The 18,920-nt window shown below is 44.5% G+C and overlaps 1 protein-coding gene across 1 annotated transcript; it reads left to right on the plus strand.

Annotated features, from left to right (window-relative positions):
- Positions 1–12,431: 12,431 nt before the first annotated feature.
- Positions 12,432–18,586, plus strand: EIF4A2 (eukaryotic translation initiation factor 4A2; the record flags this gene model as incomplete). The annotated part of the gene is made up of 11 exons (XM_079539563.1): positions 12,432–12,460; positions 13,242–13,287; positions 13,379–13,511; positions 13,773–13,912; positions 15,049–15,217; positions 15,309–15,418; positions 15,658–15,801; positions 16,151–16,288; positions 16,556–16,645; positions 16,883–16,962; positions 18,442–18,586. The coding sequence occupies 11 exons, from the start codon at positions 12,432–12,434 to the stop codon at positions 18,584–18,586; spliced, it is 1,224 nt and encodes a 407-aa protein (XP_079395689.1).
- Between the last annotated feature and the right edge of the window lie 334 nt (positions 18,587–18,920).

The following is an 18,920-nucleotide window of genomic DNA, read 5'->3' on the forward strand; positions in this document are numbered from 1 at the left end:
GCACACAGCGAACTACTGCGTCAAATTTCACTATATTATGTTTAAAAAACAAAGAATTTTGCAGATTACATGAAGAATTTCAACCAAATATGCACAACACAAAATTAAACCACTACAGAGCAAGGATGCCTTTCTTAGATATCTGAAATTATATTTCTCTAATTTCCTGGAGCGAATCTTTCGAAGAAGAAAATAAAATAAAGGAACCAATTTTACTTGTCAATTTTTTGACTCCAAATAACACTGCCACCAGTCTATCATTAGCAGCCTATTCTGTTGAGCCAGATAACAAGGAGAGCTCAGAAAACGCTCAATAAAGCAGCTCTGTTATTCTCTTAGCACAGTATGTTAACTACACAGCAGAGTTCTGATGACAGAGATCTGCATGGGCAGAGGTGCACAAACAGACAGCAAATACTTAAGCGACCCAATGTTTGTCTACCCTCTTCCATTCTAAGAAATGTGTTTAATTCAGAGACTGGGTTGAGTTTTCTATTCCGTGTCTCTACCAAATCCTGAGTTTATGGTGGAATACATTGACTAAAAAATCCGGTGGTTCTGGCAAATGAAAACACAGCTTCACCACGTGTGGATCTGCAAATTCATTCAGCTGGAAAAATGCTCTACAATAAATACACAAATAACTGATTTAATGCTAAATTGGTTCACCTGCTAGAACCACTGCCTGCTCACACATGGAGTTACTGGAAAGGTCAGGTGCTACAAATGGTAAAGCTTTCATGCAATAAAATGGACAGGGGTAAAGAAAAGAAAAGCAAGCAGCAACTTAACAGAAAGGAAGGAAACAGAGAAGGGAAGGGCCAAGAGACTGATGGTGACAGCACTGCCAACAAACGAGAGGATGGGTGACGGAAATGGGAGATGGGGCAGAAGGTAAAAAAGACCTCTGCAGAAGTCATGAGAGAGCAGAGCCCTACAAATCACAGAACTGAACTGAACTCAGACTTTCTGAACCTAAACATTCCCCATTACGCTTCTCTTCTCCCGTTGCTGGGTTCTACAGATGCAGACATGCTCTGTTCTGGCACTGCCCTGGATCACACAGCCATACAGTGACCAAAAGAGCTCTGCCTGGTATCTAAGAAGCCATGAAATCTATTATTAGAAAAATATCTCTGAATATAAATTCAGCCTGGTTACACAAATCTAAACGTTTCTGTAACACAGTTTAAGTGGCCATCCCACAGATGTATATTCGTTATTTGTCAGGACTGCTGTTACATAATCAGAAACATTGTCCTTTCTGAAAACAACATTAGCAGTCTGTAAGAAATGAAATTTAGCTACAGCCCCGCTTTAAGGACACGTATAAAAATAAGAACCTTTGGATCTCCTGCTAATCAGATCCTGGAATTTTTTCATTCATTGTTTTCCTTGCAGATAAAATGCAAAGTCTACATTTTCTTCTTAGCACATGACAAGTACTGATCGTACCTACCTATATAAAGGAAAGTCCTAAGAGTTATGGTTAGTTGTTTGATTCATTTTCTTTTCCCCCCTGAATACTGACTAGTATGATTCTGGGCATAACTGGGAGTTCTTTGGGTATAAGTCCAAGTTCAGGCCAGTTTTTCTTTAAATTACTATAGCAATTTAAGTAAATAATGAAAAACTGCAGCAAGAGAAATAAAGACACAAAGACAAGAAAAGCTAAGCATCCTTCCATCCCTGATTCAGTTGAATGAAAAAACGAGCAGAGCCTTGCCATACTGCCTCGCAGGGCACACCTGCACAGCCACAGCAGCGAGCGGTCAGAGCAGCACAGTGAGAGCCAGAGCTCCCACACTTCTCACTGCCTCGAACTCCTCATGTATCACAGTGATTGCACAAGGCCTCAGCAGTGCTTCATACAAAGAAGACCATTTAATTTTGACTTATTGTTTTTATAGTGTACAAAAATGACTACTTTAAAAAAACCAAACATTATTTACTAAAAACCGGTGTTGCAGTGTAAAAATGTGGACACGGTACGTTCTGACCTTTTCGGAATGGAACATTCCTGTTTCCCACTGACGTGCTCCCACAGAAAGCTTTCATTATAACAGCACAGTACTTTCTGATGGGAAAACATGCTGTCAGAAAACCACCGAGCTGCTCTGAAACACCTGGCTGCCGAAAAGCTCCTCAGAGCCGCCAGTTTCTCCTCTCGTTGGAGCCACCGGAGCGCTCCACCCAGCGCACCTCAGCGCTTGCCGTGTAATTTCCCCCCTCGGCCAGCAGATGGCAGATTTCCTGCTGCAGCCAAACCGCTGATCTCCAAACACCATCCCCCAATGACGGTTTCGTGATTGCCACGAAAGGTTGAGCAGGCTTAACAATTCGCGTGCCTTTTGTATCAGTAACACCACGCTTGTGTAACCTGTATGAAATGCTAAGCTCCATCAGCAGAGCTTAAAAAGTTTGCCAGTTACTCCTTATGTGCAAGGTGTAGAAATAAAGCTGTACGTGAATGTAAAGAAATAATTGCAAAGCCTGCCTCAGAAGAAAAAACCGATAACATTCTGGCTCATACAGAGTTGGAACTGGTAGCCTGGGGCACGAAAATACGTCTGAATCAAACCTCTGTTCCTCATACTGCTGAGAACCAGAGCCACCTGATGGCCATTTTGTTACTGTCTGGATTTAAAGTGCTCTTTTCTCTCTGTTGTTCCATATGTGGCAATGAGACAAAATACATATTTAAATGACATGCAAAAAACTCCTCAGCTTTGCTATGAGTAGCCTGCTGGGTGCTTGTTGTAATTCAGACACAACCTTTTAGCTACACTCTGTAATTCCAGTCATCATCTAATGCTATGTTCCCCAAGTGTAACCAGCCATGGAGGGAGCTCTGCAGGCACCTGACAACAGAAAGCAGGGAGAACAAACAGCAGACATTGGAATTTTATGAGATGTAAGAACCCATTTATTTCCTTGTTTTCTGAAGTCTATTAGCCACCAGGATAATTGCTCTCAATTCAAGAATCACAGCTCTGAGGATAAAATGGGCTTAAGTGGCTACAGAACTAGAAATGGCAGCACTATGTGGCCTCCCATACTTAGGCAGACATACAAAATACAATATCCAGATTCCTCAAATATTCTTAAAAACAACTGAAACAGACATTTTCAATTCCACGACCAGCTACTCTCACACAACTCAGGATTTCACTGTGTTCACAAACTCCATTTTTGCAATTCAGTTTCCACCGTTTAATTTAAGCACTAAACAAATTGGATTTGGTACAACGTAGCTAATAATCATGTTTCTATTGCATCCCAAAGCAGGAGGAAGGCTGTTTCAAGAAGGAAACAGTGAAAGTTTTCCTAATTGGGTAAGGCATCTTGCAACAAGTACTACAATTTCTGGTGCTACTGAACTGATTTAATCTGCAGCTCAGCAAAAACCTGAACATAAGCTCTAAAGGAATAACTCTTCTCAGAACGTAATAACAAAGGTCACAGAAACCCAGCCTTCTGACCCCTTCTGCCATGAATTCCAATGTTGCTGATTTGCAACTTGAATATGAGACACTGAACTCCTGCTTTCACATAGTGAACTACCCATCTTGCTCTTTCAGTTCTGAGTCACAGAGAATAATATTAATCAAGGGATACTGATTCCAGCTTCCTTGAAATCAACCCATTATTAACAAAATACTTCCTAAAGAAAAAAAATAGATCAGCTCGAGGTGTCCAGGTGAATTCAGAGTGATCATTTAAACAGCCTTATGACAGCTAAACTGAAAAACCTCATTTGAGCATAGAGGCCTGATTCTAAAACCGTGCTGAGAAATGCCTCTACTAGCTTTGAACGGTAGGGTGGCTACTCAGCATTTCTACAAATGAAGCCTTAGGGCACTGCCAATGCCCGTGGTGAAGAATTGTATTACTTGAAAGAGACAGAACTGGACACAGAGCAGTGCAGCACCTCTTAGCAAACAGAAAAAAAATGGGATTATGGGCAACATGAACCATTAAAATAACTCTCACATTTGGTAAGTTTGGGGAACTGGTGCAGGTCCTGGCATTAAGCACAGCAACACCAGTGGCTTAATTGCTTTTTCTCTCTTTTTTTTTTTTTTTCCTGGCCCAAATGCAGAGATTAGTGTGTTCTGGCCAAAGTTTTGCCATACTTCATTCTTTCTTTAAACAATTCCACAATATAACCCAGATTGAAGAAGAAAGAAAATAAGCATGAAGTACAACATCTCCTCTTTCTTCGGAGCTCCATACAAACACATGGACAGATCAACAGATTTATAAACAACTCCTTCGTTTAGGCTAGATTTAGACAAAGTCCCTTTTCCACCACAACACAATCAAAACACCTCTGAAACTTCCACAAAAGCTCATAGACACGATGGTTGTAGCTTACACAGCCTAAGACAGAGCAGCTTTGATCTGAAGGTCATAAAGTATCTGCATTCCATTTCACACACCAAGACATTTCTGCATTAGCACTACAGTAGGTCTTCACTTTTTCAGAATAAATATGTACTTGGACACCATCAATTGCAACAAAATGTACTTTATGCAAAAGATACCCATATCTGAGAATAATCTGTCAATTAGCAACATGAGTGCTTCTAGCTGTCTGCTTTTTGTAGATGTAGAATTACATTAAGTTGATCTAGAACTGTGCAACAACAACTTCCCACCAAGAGCTTATTTAAGGCAACTAAATTTTAATCTGCTTAAGGATCATTCATTCCTCCCTGGACAGTCAGTCTATACAAGGAGTGGAGTGGAATTGCCAGGTGAGAAGTCATGGCTAACCAGGGAGCTCAAGGAGCAAGCAGTGCATGTAAGTGACTGGAAGAGATGGAGCTGGGATCCACTCCTCCTCACCCTCATTCAAGGGTTAGCAGCTGAGTAAAGACTGCATTCCTCTTGAGCTGTTTCTGGTGGCAGAAGTGGAAAGCCAATTTTCTTTCTTTATTACCTGTCATTGCTCTGCAGTGCCTGTATCCCACTCGAAGGAGCTTCCATCACCTTCTTTTGCCATATGGGGTGTTTATAATACAGAGTTATACTTGACTAAGGTATTGTTTGGGATTTCTGAAGAACTCCAAGGAATGTGATCCACCAGCTGACTGAACTTCTCCGAAATGCACAGTCTAATGCAGTGTGGAACTCAGATACGTAATTATTCACTCCCGCAAGACCCTAGTAACCCTTTGGAGCAGAAAACCACTAAACCTCCTGCTGACATTGAACTAAATGCTTGTATCATCAAGGGTCACCTCAATCATGGAGTAAGACTTCAACTTCATGTGTTAGCTCAAGGGATCCGCGCAAACCTTAATAGGATGTCATCAACCACTGGCTTCACTGAGGACTGCTGTAGGTAAGAATGGTTCCAAAGTCTGCAGATAGTCTATCTGCTGTGCATGAGACTGACAAAGTGAGTGTGACTCACAAAATGAGTCAAACTCCCAAGAAGTACACTTACACATTTGCTTCCTCATGACGTACCTCTGAAAATAACTGATGTGTTATAATCAATAGATCTTTCACAGTGCAATTCCCAACTCAGAAATGGCTCATGCAACTCCCATAATCTCACAGAATAACCATGTCATAGCGAGAGACTGTAATGCTGACAGCAATCAGAATCCCAAATATACATTTCTTTATAACCTGTACTGATGATTCTTGATCAATCTAACAGGCTGCTACTGGAAAAACTCACTCTGTGCCAATCTTCAGACACAATTCCAGGAGAAACAGTCAAACATTTGATAAGTGGTGATGAAGTGCAAATTAAGAAACTGCAAAGGAAATTCACAATTCTGTTCTATCCAAACATACTCAGTACATTGAGCAGGTGGTTGAGCAATATAAACACACTTTTATCAGTGTAGCTAAGACACTCAGTGTTATCACTGCCTTTAGTACACCCTCTAAAAGTTGTTTTATTCTCTTAAGGGTCCTGCTGTGAAAACATGGCAGGTGTGCTGGGTTTGCTGGGCAAGGCTTTAAGTCATCTCAGAAAGTGATAAGAGACTGAGAATGAGTAGGGAAGCAATAGCAAAAAGCTGCAATATGCGACACAACAGACGTAGAAACAGTGACAACAGCTTTTGGGATGAGTATCTTGTGAATAATACTGGAGAGATTTTAGAGAGTCTTATTCTACAGAGCTTTCCCTGTTCAAGTGATTCCACAGAAAGCAGGTCTGACCTCAGTTCTGTATTCAGCATTACAGATTGATAAAGGATTCATTTATCATAACAACTTCACTGTAAAAAAACAACCACAATTGCAGTTTGAAAGGCTTCACAGCACTGCACTGCTGAATGTAACACATTTTAATACGGACCCACAGAATTTGTAAGCGTATGCTGAACATTTTCAGCACTAATTTTACTTCCTGCTTATCTATCTGATTTTTTCACAGTTGTCATTGCCCTGGGGACCAATCCTAACGCCAGCACAGTGCCAAGAAGCAGGTATCTGGAAGCAGCAGTATTTTCTAAACGACAGCTCTGCTTCTCCTCCCTTCTTTGCAGCATTTCCTCCCGAAAGCATGGGAATGCGATTGCTTGCTCATCACTCCTGCTACCCTAAACAACCGAGATAGCTTTGTTCTTCTGCACCAGCAATTCTGCTCGTGTACACTGAAACTGAATTTCCTTTTTTAGGCAGCAAGGACGCAGACTTTCTTCCTCTTCTCCCTCCCTCTGCCTCCCCACCCCCTCTTACAGCCTTTGCGTGCCCTCATCTTACCTTCAGCAGCAGCAGAAATCCTTGCTGCAGTTTTTTTCCTCATTAGAAGCTCTATGGCAACAGCAGCTCTGAGGCAGCAGTTCTTTACGGTTCGCGCTTCTCTCTCTTTCCTTCTGCAGAAAGCCATGCAGTTTGTTAGCCCAGTAAATTAGCAAAGCCAATTCCAATGCAGTGAGAATTAACAAACGCAGTTCTGATGCGATTTCAGGAAAAAATGTGCTCCCAAAGGTGGAAGCTTCCATGTCCAGAAGATGAATGTTACTATTGTACATTTGCATTGCTAAAGGAAACTAGAGAACTCCTTTCGTGTAATGAATTGAAGCTATGTAAAATCCCTGATACTCAGCTTTTTCATACAGAAATGTGAGAATGGAAAAACTCTGAGCTCAAGATGCACAAAACATCACATCCACATAAATCCAGAAAGCTGTAAATAGTTTGTAATTGAGTCTTTACTCATTACTGACAAATAAACTAAACCAGTGCTTTGTTAAATTCCTGCTAAAACAAAAGGAATCGTGTTATACAAGAGCTCATAGTCTTGCTATTGCAGTACCTAGCACAGGACAAAATGACTTTCATCAGCAGAACATGCATTTGCTTCATTTATTGAAAAAAAAGCCAGTAAATTATCATCTCAGTACTTCTCAGATCTGCATGAAATAAATCAATATATTTCTGTAATTCAACATGAACAGTTATTTCTGTTTCCTGCTGTGTAAAGAACAAAGATTTCTGGTCACTGCTGACAGCAGTGTCATGAAGCCCAGGGTTAGCACAAGCAGTGCTGCAGCAGTTCCAAGCCAAAATAATGTGATTACCTGTGTGCTGGCTGTGCTTGCATTACTGCATCCTGGCAGAACCTGGGCAGCTGTTCTGTTCTGCACCACCTGAAAATAAAAGAACAAGTTTTTCACTGTCATGCACCTTACACGTTAATTTCTGCCAGTAGCATTCACTCAGCATACAAAACAGAATAGCATTCTGAGGTGGGCTACAGCACAAACCATGGGAGCTGAAGGCTGGCCTACAGGTGCTCTGCAACCCTAAAAAGAAACCGCAAACAAAAGAGGAGAAGGCTTACAAGTGAGCTCCTCAGCAGCTTCAAGGCACACATTTCAGACCCAGTCCTGGCAACAGCATCTGGAATGCTGGGAGGGAGGAAAGCCTCCTAATATTTACATTTTTTCATACAAAACAAAAATCTCACAAGGATTAACAAAACAAAAGTGATTAAACACACCTCCATGTTCACCTCCACTACTTTTTCTTTAAAACCCAGGTGAAACCTCAGCTCCCCTCCCGGAATGACCAGAAGCAGACGGAAGCAGAGCACAGCAAGCAATCAGTCCCTCAACAGTTTACAGTCTAAGGGACACTTCTAAAATAGGAGATTATAATTTTCCAGGCAGATGAAATGAGGGCACAAGGCTGAAAGTACTTATCTGCATTCTCCTATGAAGCCAGCACTGCTGACAGAACCAGAACTGGGGGAATCTGAGCTGTGCTTTCCTCCAGACAGAAACAGATGCCAATTTCTTACAAAAATTAAAGCTCTGTGGAAAACTTTCAGTTTCTAGAAGCCAAGGCTTACCTCAAGGCAATACCTCTACCGACACAGCTCATTTTATTAACAACCATCTTTACTGCTAACATTTACATGTTGGAACAAGCTCTTTAAACGCAAAATACTCCGTTTTACAGGTTAAGACGCTCTGCTGGAGGAGATGGAGACTTCAGCACACACACAGGGCTGGCTCTCTTGAGGCTTTTTGTTTTACTACATACTGTGATGCTGTGGATACAGCCCTGCTCAATCCAAGAGCTGCTGAGGCACTGCGGGGCTCCTGCCTTGGCGCAGCTCACAGGCTTTGGGTCCTCCTTGAAAGGACAGAAACACCACTCTGCTTCCTGGAGGTTTGTTTACTCAATGAGGAAAGGTACTTCAAATTCAATACAGCTGCAGCTTAGCCAGTACAGCTCTTTCAAAACTGAAGTGAAATCAGCTCAGTGACTAAAAATCTCAGACATCTTCATGGGATTCCAGATTGAACAACCACGAGAACAAATAACTTACCTAGATGACTTGCCAATATCAAAGGGAAAAGTGCTTTCTTTATACAATTAAATTACCTTCTTCTCAGCAATGGAAAAAAACTTGTTTGAAGACTTTCTCAGGGAAATACATGACATGCTACTCAGAGCAGTGCAGAAGCCTTCTAATTAACTTAAAAAACAAATGTAACCCAGGACTGCCCGGATGTTATCAGCAGCTGCCACCTGCTTAATCGCTCTTTCTTTGCTTTTGCAACAGAAAGAACAAACTCTATCCTGAAAGCATGCAGGCAACTCCTATCAAATGCTTTCTAAGCCTCTTCCCATTACATATCTCCACATTTTTCAAACACCAGCCCACACGTAACCTCTGAGGAAAGTACTGCTTCCCCACTTTACAAAGGAAAAATACTGAAGTGCAAACTTCTCATCCCAACAGAAGTCAATGGAAAGCTTCTAATTTGTATCACCTATTCGATTTAACTGCTAGGATGACAGGGCTGTGGTCACATCGAAAGTCTTTCAGATACCAGAGAACAGAGCTCAGCTGCAGGCGTGTCCAGGGCGCGGTTCCAAACCTCTACAACTGTCAGAAATAATGCAATCATTCAGCAAGGAGAGCATTCAAGACCTGAAAGTACGACCATGGAGCTCCACAATACACAGAGAAGTTAATGATTAAAAAAAAATGACAGAAGTAAAGATATTCTTCTGCTTCGAGTACTTGCCTTGGGAATATCCGTTATATTACGGGCAATGAGAGGACTCAGGCTAAGAGACACAACCGTACAGAGGTGAAGGAGGAGCGCTGCATACCTGCTCTCGGAGCAGTGAGGGAGCACAGCCACAAACCACGGTGCCTACATTGCACATAAGTGAGTCAGCTGCTCAGCAAAAGGCCCCATCCACCCTACGGCCTCGGCACGAAGTCTGAACGTCCAGAACACACTGAGCACAGGGGACAAAGAAATGAAATAAAGCGGCCCAAATCCCATTGGCTTTGCACAGCGCTCGGCTCCTCATTCATTTAAGCATTTTGGGCAATGTTCCTCATTGGCCTGAAGCACGACGACTCACTGAGACAGATCTTCAACTAAGAGAGAAAATGCCACGTCTGGAAGTTCTTCCACCTCACCCGACATGGCATCATGGAGACTTCATAACTAAAGCCTGATTGCAGCTACAGGGAGCACAAATATGTCCGGGAAAAAAAAAAACAACAAACACCCAAGTTGTGAAATAACTTTTAAAAAGGATGACAAATCCAACCTAAAATCATCATTCTGTGGATGTCAAATTATACCAAAATACTAGTGAATACAAAACAAGCCTCAGTGCATTAACAGTACTGCACCTTATAAACTACTATTCTTTAATTTGTCTAGATTGCAGTTTCAGTGGAATGACAAGATAAGTCAGCATTAACGAAACCCTGGGACTAGTTAAATAACAGGCATGGGGCTCCTGCAACTCAGACCTTTTCTCTCCCCTGGAGACCTTCCAGAATCTTTGCTATCCACTCCTACATCCAAGGAAGCATGCTTTTGTTTAGGCAGGATCCTTTGGGAATGACGAATTGAAAAACATTACCTCTTGCTAACAACACCCTAATAAGTCATTTTGATCCTCAGCACGACCTACCTTGAATAAACTGTGTACGATGTTTCTCTACCCTGCTAGCTGTGGGAATTATTTAATGCACGATATCAACTGCAGCACAAGGCTGGAAGTGCTTGTGCACAAGTGCAGGAAGAGATTTCAGGGTCTTCCAGGATTTCCAAGAAGTCCGTGACAGCTTCATGGTATGTTCAAGTCATGGTAGGAGATTTCTAAAAGGAGCTTTTTGAAATTTCCAAGGGATTGCTCAACTGGAGCTCAGCTTCAGGAGGCGTCAACTCCTACTGCTTTCTTTAGATATATCATTCTTCACTTTGATCTGCATGAGTAATGACTGGAAACCCAGCTGCTAAACTAGCTGGTCCATCTGTTACCCCGTATTAATAAATGCGTCGTTCTGTTCATTCCCACCAAAGATCTCATGATTCACCAAGATTGTCTTTCGGGGAGACATCTACCCAAGCGCATAGCGTGCACATAAAGTGCGGCTGTGGATCCTAACGACAGCAGCACAACAAAGCTATTATTGAATATCTTTTTGGTATCACTTCAGCCCAATGATAACACAAACACGGGCCTTGAGCAGACTTTCAGTGGAGACGGCTACACGAAGCTTAGAAAGCTTCAAAGCCGGAGGATGCAGCAAGTCCCAGATGTTGTCAGTGGCCAAGTCTGACCTTTCAATGCTGTACCTGCTTCCCAGATAGCAGCTTATAAGTTTTTTAAAGGGCCTTCAAAGACTGGAAAATGCTGGCCGACGTTCCTAAGCATCCTAAAAAGCTTTTCCACACATTCTTGCAAATAAACTAAAGCGGAATACAAAACATCAGAGGTGCATGGCCGTGGTTCAGGAGGGCGCTGAGGCACTGCTGTGAACGGCAGCCCCAAGCAGAAGCGCAGCCCTCCCAGCCCACGGGGGCAGGCATGGGAGCAGCAGGGCAGGTCAGCAGAGGTTGTCCGATTCAGCCCGGACATCGGCACGTGCTGTTACTTCTGGAGGTGTTTCCCCAGCAGATGCTACCACAGCACGGTACGTTCGGCCTCTCCTCGCAGATATTCTAGACAATTCTGCACAATTCTCAGCATTCCTGACAAGCAAAGGGTCGTGTTTTCCAAGCACTGCACTTGTTCCTATAGAATCACTATGGAAACAAGTTTCAGAGGTGACTCACGAACGCCAATTAAAGAGGGCACCAACGATGGCTTACAACTTGCATTAATTGCCTGTAAGAAATATCGATGAACACAATACTGTAGAACCCAAGGGATGCATTAAAACCACCAACACGTTCTTCCAAAACGTGAAAGCAAGGGGCAGCATCCCTTGCACCTCAGGGCGCCGCTTCCCCCACATAAAGCAGGCCGGGCGGCTCCCGCTGCCGCTCTTTCCTTTCCTTTCCTCTGCTCTCTGCCGGCCCCTCCCGCCCTCGCCGGGAGCTGACACGGGGAAGCCGTCCTGCACGGCGCCGGCACTTCTGTGTGTGGGGAGCGGGGGGCGAGCCCCGCGATACCCGAGGGAGCCGCTCTGCCCTGCCATCCCCGGACTGCACACGGAAAGCTTCAAAAACAACTGACGCGCTCTGCGTGCACGACGCAGCCATGTCGCGCACCGACCCCTCAGCGCGGCACCCCGCGCTCCCCTCCCCCGCCCTGCAGCAGGGCCGGGGTGGGAAACCCCGTGCGGAGCGGGAGGGGGGGCGAGAGGAAGGAGCGCGTTGCCATCACGCCGCCACTGGTGCAATATCCTTCCGCGCTCCGAGGGGAGGAAAAAGTAGTCCGAGGCTCCACTGCCCTCGCGACCCCTGGGGGCCGAGAAACACCCGCTGAGATCGCCTCACGGAGCGGGCGGGAAGGGATCGCTGGCGGAGGGGCCTCAATCGGCGGGAATTCGCGTTTTTTCGCCGCGGCGTGAGGCGTATATCCATGCGCAGAGCGGAGCGAAACGAGTCCGGTAGCGGGCGGGTATAAAAGGCGGCCGCCGCGGAAGCTTTGCCTTTTCAGTTGAGGACAGCGCTGGTCATCGGAACATGTCAGGCGGCTCCGCGGATTATAGCAGGTATGGCGCGGCGCGGAGGCCCCGGGCCCCTTCTCCGCGCGGAGCGGGCGGGATGCGGCAGAACGCGCTGCCCGGCCCCGCGCCCCCGGCCCCTCCCGCTTCCAGACGTTTCCATCCCGCGTCCCCACAGCGTTCGGCCCTTTAGCCCCTTCCCTCGGGGTTCTCGTTCGTACTGCCTATCTTTACAACCCCCCATCTCTGAAAAAGGGCTGTTTTTAGATCTGATCCATCCCTGCGCGCTGTGCGATAAAACAGAGCAGCGTTTTTGTTGGCGGGCTTTTATTTCCCCTTTTTTATTTTTCTCCACCGATTTCTCCCTTTCCCTACGATCGCTCCGGCTCCGAGGGCCGGGCGGAAGACGCGGCCATGTTCGGGGCGCTGTGCCGGCGCCTTCCTCGCTCGCCGCCCTCGGTGCCCGATTTGCGCAATCCCAGGGGTGGAGCTCTCGCGAGACTTGCTGACGCGGACGGGTGGGAGAAACGCGGCGCGGCCGGCGGCTCCCGCTCCCCCCGCCCCCCCCCCTTTCCTCCCCCCTCTCCCGCGCTGACGCCCGGCGCTGCGGCGGATCTCGCACTGCGCAGCGGCCGCCATTTCCCCGCCGCCTCCAGCAGGTGACCAGGGAGGGAGGGGGGGAGGCGGAGGCCGGGGGGCTGCGCGGCGTCCGTCCGACGGGCCGAGGGTTTGGGCAGAGCGTCGGGGCGGCCGGCTGGCACGGAACCAGAGCACCTGCTGGGCCGATCCGTCACGGCCCGTCGCTAACGCCGGTGTTGTTCTCCCGCAGAGACCATGGCGGCCCCGAGGGAATGGAGCCCGATGGTGTCATTGAGGTGAGCGCGGTCCCCGAACCGCCCCGATGCATGGAGCTGGGCCGTGGGTGGAGTAACTCGGCCAAAACTTGTTTGTTTTTCTTCATTGCAGAGCAATTGGAATGAGATTGTCGACAATTTTGATGATATGAATTTAAAGGAATCCCTTCTAAGGGGCATTTATGCTTATGGTTTTGAAAAGCCTTCAGCTATTCAGCAGAGAGCTATTATTCCATGCATCAAAGGTAGGGGAGCAATTCCTTTACTGTCAATAGTAACACATTGATTAAGAAAATGTGAAGCGAATATAATGCTCATTTTATCTCTGCATTTGTACATGTTTTTAATCTCTATGGAACAAGTGATGTGATGGTACACCATCTTTCGGGGCTGACCTGAAATGGAGAGAACTTGTAATGCTGATCACTTATTTCAAAGGGAATGAAATGAAACTAAACGTGAATGACCAGTGTGGGAACAGTAAATGTGTATCCTACTTTTTTTAGGGTATGATGTGATTGCTCAAGCTCAGTCAGGTACTGGCAAGACAGCCACATTTGCTATTTCCATCCTGCAGCAGTTGGAGATTGATCTCAAGGAGACCCAAGCACTAGTATTGGCCCCTACCAGAGAACTGGCTCAACAGGTATTGATAGTGTAGTTTAAAAAAAAAAAGCTGCTTGTGTGTTGCATAGGTTTCAGGTTTCACAACTGTGAGACTTAAGGGGCTGTAACTCATATCCATTCAGAACCCTTTTTGTGTTGAGTAATGGGGGAAATGAACTGGCTTCTGTCCCACAAGTTCTCTAACTGCTTGAAGAGTTGTGCTGCATTTGGAGGGTGTGCTGGGGCAGGGCTGCAGGAAGCAGCTGCTCTGCTGTACACAGTTCTAAGGGAGCATCTTCAGCAAAAAAAAAAAAAAGTGTTACTCAAGTACGGTGTTCTGAGTGGAACCAAAATAGAGTTTTCTGAAACTACTGAAACTTGCGTGCAGTTGTGCAACATGAAAACTGCAGTGCACATGTGGTCACTTCATTGTTTTTGTAATGCTGTGATGTTTTCTTACTGTTACACTGCATGTCCACGTCACCCTCAGGGCTTGATGTTCTGTTTTAGTAAATGGGAGTGCTTGAACAGAGCTTAAAGGATACGTAACTTTTATCATAACGTAACCTAGTAATGCTGGCTTTTTAAGGTTAAGATGACCAGAGCTCAGAATAGAGTAGAAAATCGATTGCATAAAAATTGCTCTGCTTTTAAAACTAGTATATACCAAGATGCCAGTGCTGTGGTAAAGATTCTTTTTGAAGGTAAAACTGAATGTATGAGATGAGACAGAGAAGAAATCTTGAGAAAAATATCTGGAGGAAGAGCCTCTGACTGAAGGTTCAGTCTTGTGTTTTTTAGTCTGAAGGCACTGTTGAGATAAGGCAGCTTTGAAAGCCTGGCATAGATGGCAGGGCACTTTCATAAGAGCTTTCTGCAAGAGCTTTATGTGCAAATGTTAACAGCTCTTTTTTGAGGCCTTGCTTTTCTACTTAACTGGTAGTTGGGAATTGCCATTAGATAGTTAAAACTAGTGAGAGTGAAAAGTAACTTCACAACTGTCCCTCTGACTTGAAGTTTCTAATGAACACCTAAATAATGAGCAGAAGGGCAAAATGAGAGGCAGATCTTCACTATAGTCTGTAGAGCCACGTAATCCTTCCCAGTCCATAAGCAGCAATGATGTAGCACTGAATGTGCCAGTAGCTGCTACTCACAGAAGGGTTTTATTTTCAGATTCAAAAGGTAATTCTGGCCCTTGGAGATTACATGGGAGCAACATGCCATGCTTGCATTGGTGGCACAAATGTTCGCAATGAAATGCAGAAACTTCAGGCTGAAGCTCCACACATTGTGGTTGGAACTCCAGGCCGTGTGTTTGATATGTTGAACAGACGCTACCTTTGTAAGTACAGATTGGATTTTTCTCTGAGCACTCAGTAATGAAGTATTGTATGTTCCTGAAACTTCACGAAGTGTTTTCTTTTTGTTGATAGCACCTAAATGGATCAAAATGTTTGTTCTGGATGAAGCTGATGAAATGTTGAGCCGAGGATTTAAGGATCAAATCTACGAGATCTTCCAGAAACTAAGCACTAACATTCAGGTAAGAATCTTACATGGTGGAATCGATGGTTGCAGATTTGGTTACAGGTGTACCTGATAACTGCTCAGTTGCTTTCCTGTCTGCCTTGACCTCAGAGAAGGTCAGGTTTGTGCTCTGACATAAATGTGGCAATGCAGTCACTGATTTTGTTAATGGTTCCAGTTTTCCTGAACAGAGTGACAGAGCAGAAACTAATGTCATGTCTTTGGTGTGTGCTAACACGGAGCAATGCTTTCTAGGTTGTGCTGCTGTCAGCTACGATGCCAATGGATGTGTTGGAAGTGACCAAAAAGTTCATGAGAGAGCCCATACGTATTCTAGTGAAGAAGGAAGAACTGACTCTGGAGGGTATCAAGCAATTCTACATTAACGTTGAAAGAGAGGTTGGTATCAGTTACGCTTCTTGTTGGAAGAGTTCAGGAATGTTACCTTCTTGTTAAAGCACTGTGCTAAAATTACAGAAACTGAGGCTGAGCTTTGGTTTCTGTAATAATGCTAGTAGAGTACACGCAAGAAGAAGAAAAATGATGCACTGGATTGAGAACGACTGGGGTGGACCTCTTTCTTAATGTCCGTTGTCCTGTGTCTGAAGATCTGGTGCAACAGTTGCTGCAGAAACTTTGTATATTGTTCTAGTTTTTTCCAGGTCATGCTAATTATAGGTGCGCAGTAGGGTATGTTTGATTGATCGTGGCTTCAGAGTTTTTATTTCTGTTTCTGCTGTGTGTTCAGGAGTGGAAGCTGGATACTCTCTGCGATTTGTATGAGACACTGACCATTACTCAGGCCGTTATCTTTCTGAATACAAGAAGAAAAGTGGACTGGCTTACAGAAAAAATGCATGCCAGGGACTTCACAGTCTCAGCTCTGGTAAGAATTGTTCCTCTCACTCAACTTCAGAAATGCCAGGTACATACTGAAAAGCAACGCTACCAAAAGCAGGATAAGTTATGATATAGCTGTGCAGTGCTGTATTATCGTTCCCCCTGCTTAAATAAAAATGTTTCCTTCTATCCCTACCTGCTTAGTTCCCACAGCAGGTAGGGACGCTGGGCTTCATACATCCTCTTACTTCTGAAGGTATTCTGGTCTGCAGTACTGGAATTCCCATAGTAATTATCACGTTCTTAACTGCAGCATGGTGACATGGACCAGAAGGAGCGGGATGTTATCATGAGAGAGTTCAGATCGGGATCAAGCCGTGTCTTGATCACTACTGACTTGCTGGTGAGTATTACCTCACATGAGCATGTTTTTGTTTCAGTGTGGTGCCAAAAGCTTCATAATACAGTGAAGGTTCTTGTAGCCTGAACTACTGGAGCTTCTTGGAAGAGAAAAGACTATGCTCCACTATGGACTACACAGTTGTAGTTCGTCACTAACAATGTAGTCAACAAAAGCAAGTGGTAAGTAATGTAATCTAAAGATTGTGACTTGCATTAAAGGTCCTGTTTTGTTTTCCAGGCTCGTGGCATTGATGTGCAGCAAGTTTCTTTGGTTATAAATTATGACCTGCCGACCAATCGTGAAAATTACATTCACAGGTTAGTTTGCTCTGTCCTCTAGTTTGTGCATTACACTGAATGCCACGTTCTGCACAGAACTTGGCACAGATCCTCACCTGCTCTTCTGTTAGTCTTTTGTCACTGAGTGTTACCCATCCATGCATACAATAACTGCAAACAAAGCAAAAAAAAAAACAAACTAGCAGGAAGTAAATGCATTGGCTTTTTTACGCTTGAAAAGGCCCTGATTTGCACACAGTCCTGAGATGAGGGAGGAGCAGAGCTCTTAAGTCAATTTTTAAAAAGCAGTGGGAAAACTTAGAAATATGCTGAGTTCAGCAGTGGCTGATCAATGTGCTGTTGAGGTGTGTGAACTGCCCCTGTGTTCCAGGTTGTAGCAGGCGATGACAGTGCCATTATTGGCACAGCATCTTGCCAGCAAGGTTGTTAGCTGGATCCTAAGGTCCTAGCTAATCCTCACTTGCTTTACTGCTGCTGCTCAGTCACTAGACATTAATGTTAGCAAGCCTAGTGGTTTAAATCTGTCTTCACTCCTGGAGGACTAATTGTGTTCATGTTTTGTGTGCCTTGTTTGCTCTTGGTGGCTCCTTCTGCAGTGGTATTCTCTCCTGTGTGGTGTGTCTCTTCTGGTAGCAATTTGAGTTTTGTTTCCCTAGGTTTAGTTTAACTGCTTCAGTGACTGTCCCTAAATTAAGTAAACTGTGCTTTATTACTTGATGTAAAAAAATACAGGAGTCGATAGCAGCAGTTGATGACACAAGATGGTGCTCAGAAACGGCGTTGACGTAATTTAGGACGTGGATTCGTAAGCGGCACAGTTTGAATAAAGAGCGAGTCGGTATTTATATTTCTTTTGTCATGATTATTCCCTAAGTTCTGTGAGCCATTGCTGTGTGTAGCCCTTGTTGACGAGGTGCTGTGCTGGGCAGTCCACAGGAAGGTAGAACTGATGGTGGGTGTAACTAAATTAACTGTGACGTAGACTCCTAGAACAGTGAGCTTACGTTTTTGTCTTTATAACAACCCTAAGTTTTCCCACTGGAAACCATCAATGTCAAAATTGACTGTGCTGTTCCATGTTATTGGATGAACCTAAGAAGTTGCGATTTTTGAAAGATGAGCATCTCTGTACTCCACGTGCTTGAGACTGGATGCATGTGGTGTGGGCTTCTAATTCCTCAAAGAGGGGAGGAGGGAGAAGGAGGTCAGCATTGTACTGCAGTACCAACCATTACGTGAAGATCTTACTTTGCAGCCAAAAGCGTAACCTTTTCTGCTCCGCTACTCTCCATAGGATGGACACTGCTACACTGGTGGCACTAACTGCTAGTTTTTCCTAACCAAGGTGACGGTCAGCAGCTAGTCCAGTAAGCACAGCACACACTGGCCACTGGCAGATAAAAACAGGAGTTAATGAATGGATCTCTTCATTTTTAAAGTGTTTTAAGTGAACGGAGCAGTTAACCTGTGCGTAAATGCCTTCTCTGTTGTGTGCAGGATTGGCCGAGGAGGTCGCTTTGGCAGGAAGGGTGTGGCTATAAACTTTGTCACTGAAGAGGACAAGAGGATTCTGCGTGATATTGAGACATTCTACAATACTACAGTGGAGGAGATGCCAATGAATGTGGCTGATCTCATTTAATCCCTGGAGAGGAGATGGTTTGAATGCAGTGCTCGCTGTTGCTGAATAGGCGATTCACTTGCATTGTGCTTCTTTCTTTGGGGATATATTGAATCTTGTCTCAATGCTCATAACGGATCAGAAATACAGATTTTTGATAAGCGAAGCGACTTTTTGTCGTGAGCTCTTGTGGGGAAAGCCATTGGCTTTATCCACTTTAGGGTTAGACTGTTGGGGTTGGGTGGAAAGTCATGGGGTCTGTAAATTTTTTCTTTATTAGAAATTTATTTCCTAGTTCCATAGAAGTGGTTGTATTAGATGTTCTTTATCATTTAATAATTTACTTATGGACTAA

The sequence above is a fragment of the Tetrao urogallus genome, assembly GCF_951394365.1.
Source record: "Tetrao urogallus genome assembly, chromosome: 9".
NCBI lineage: Eukaryota > Metazoa > Chordata > Aves > Galliformes > Phasianidae > Tetrao > Tetrao urogallus.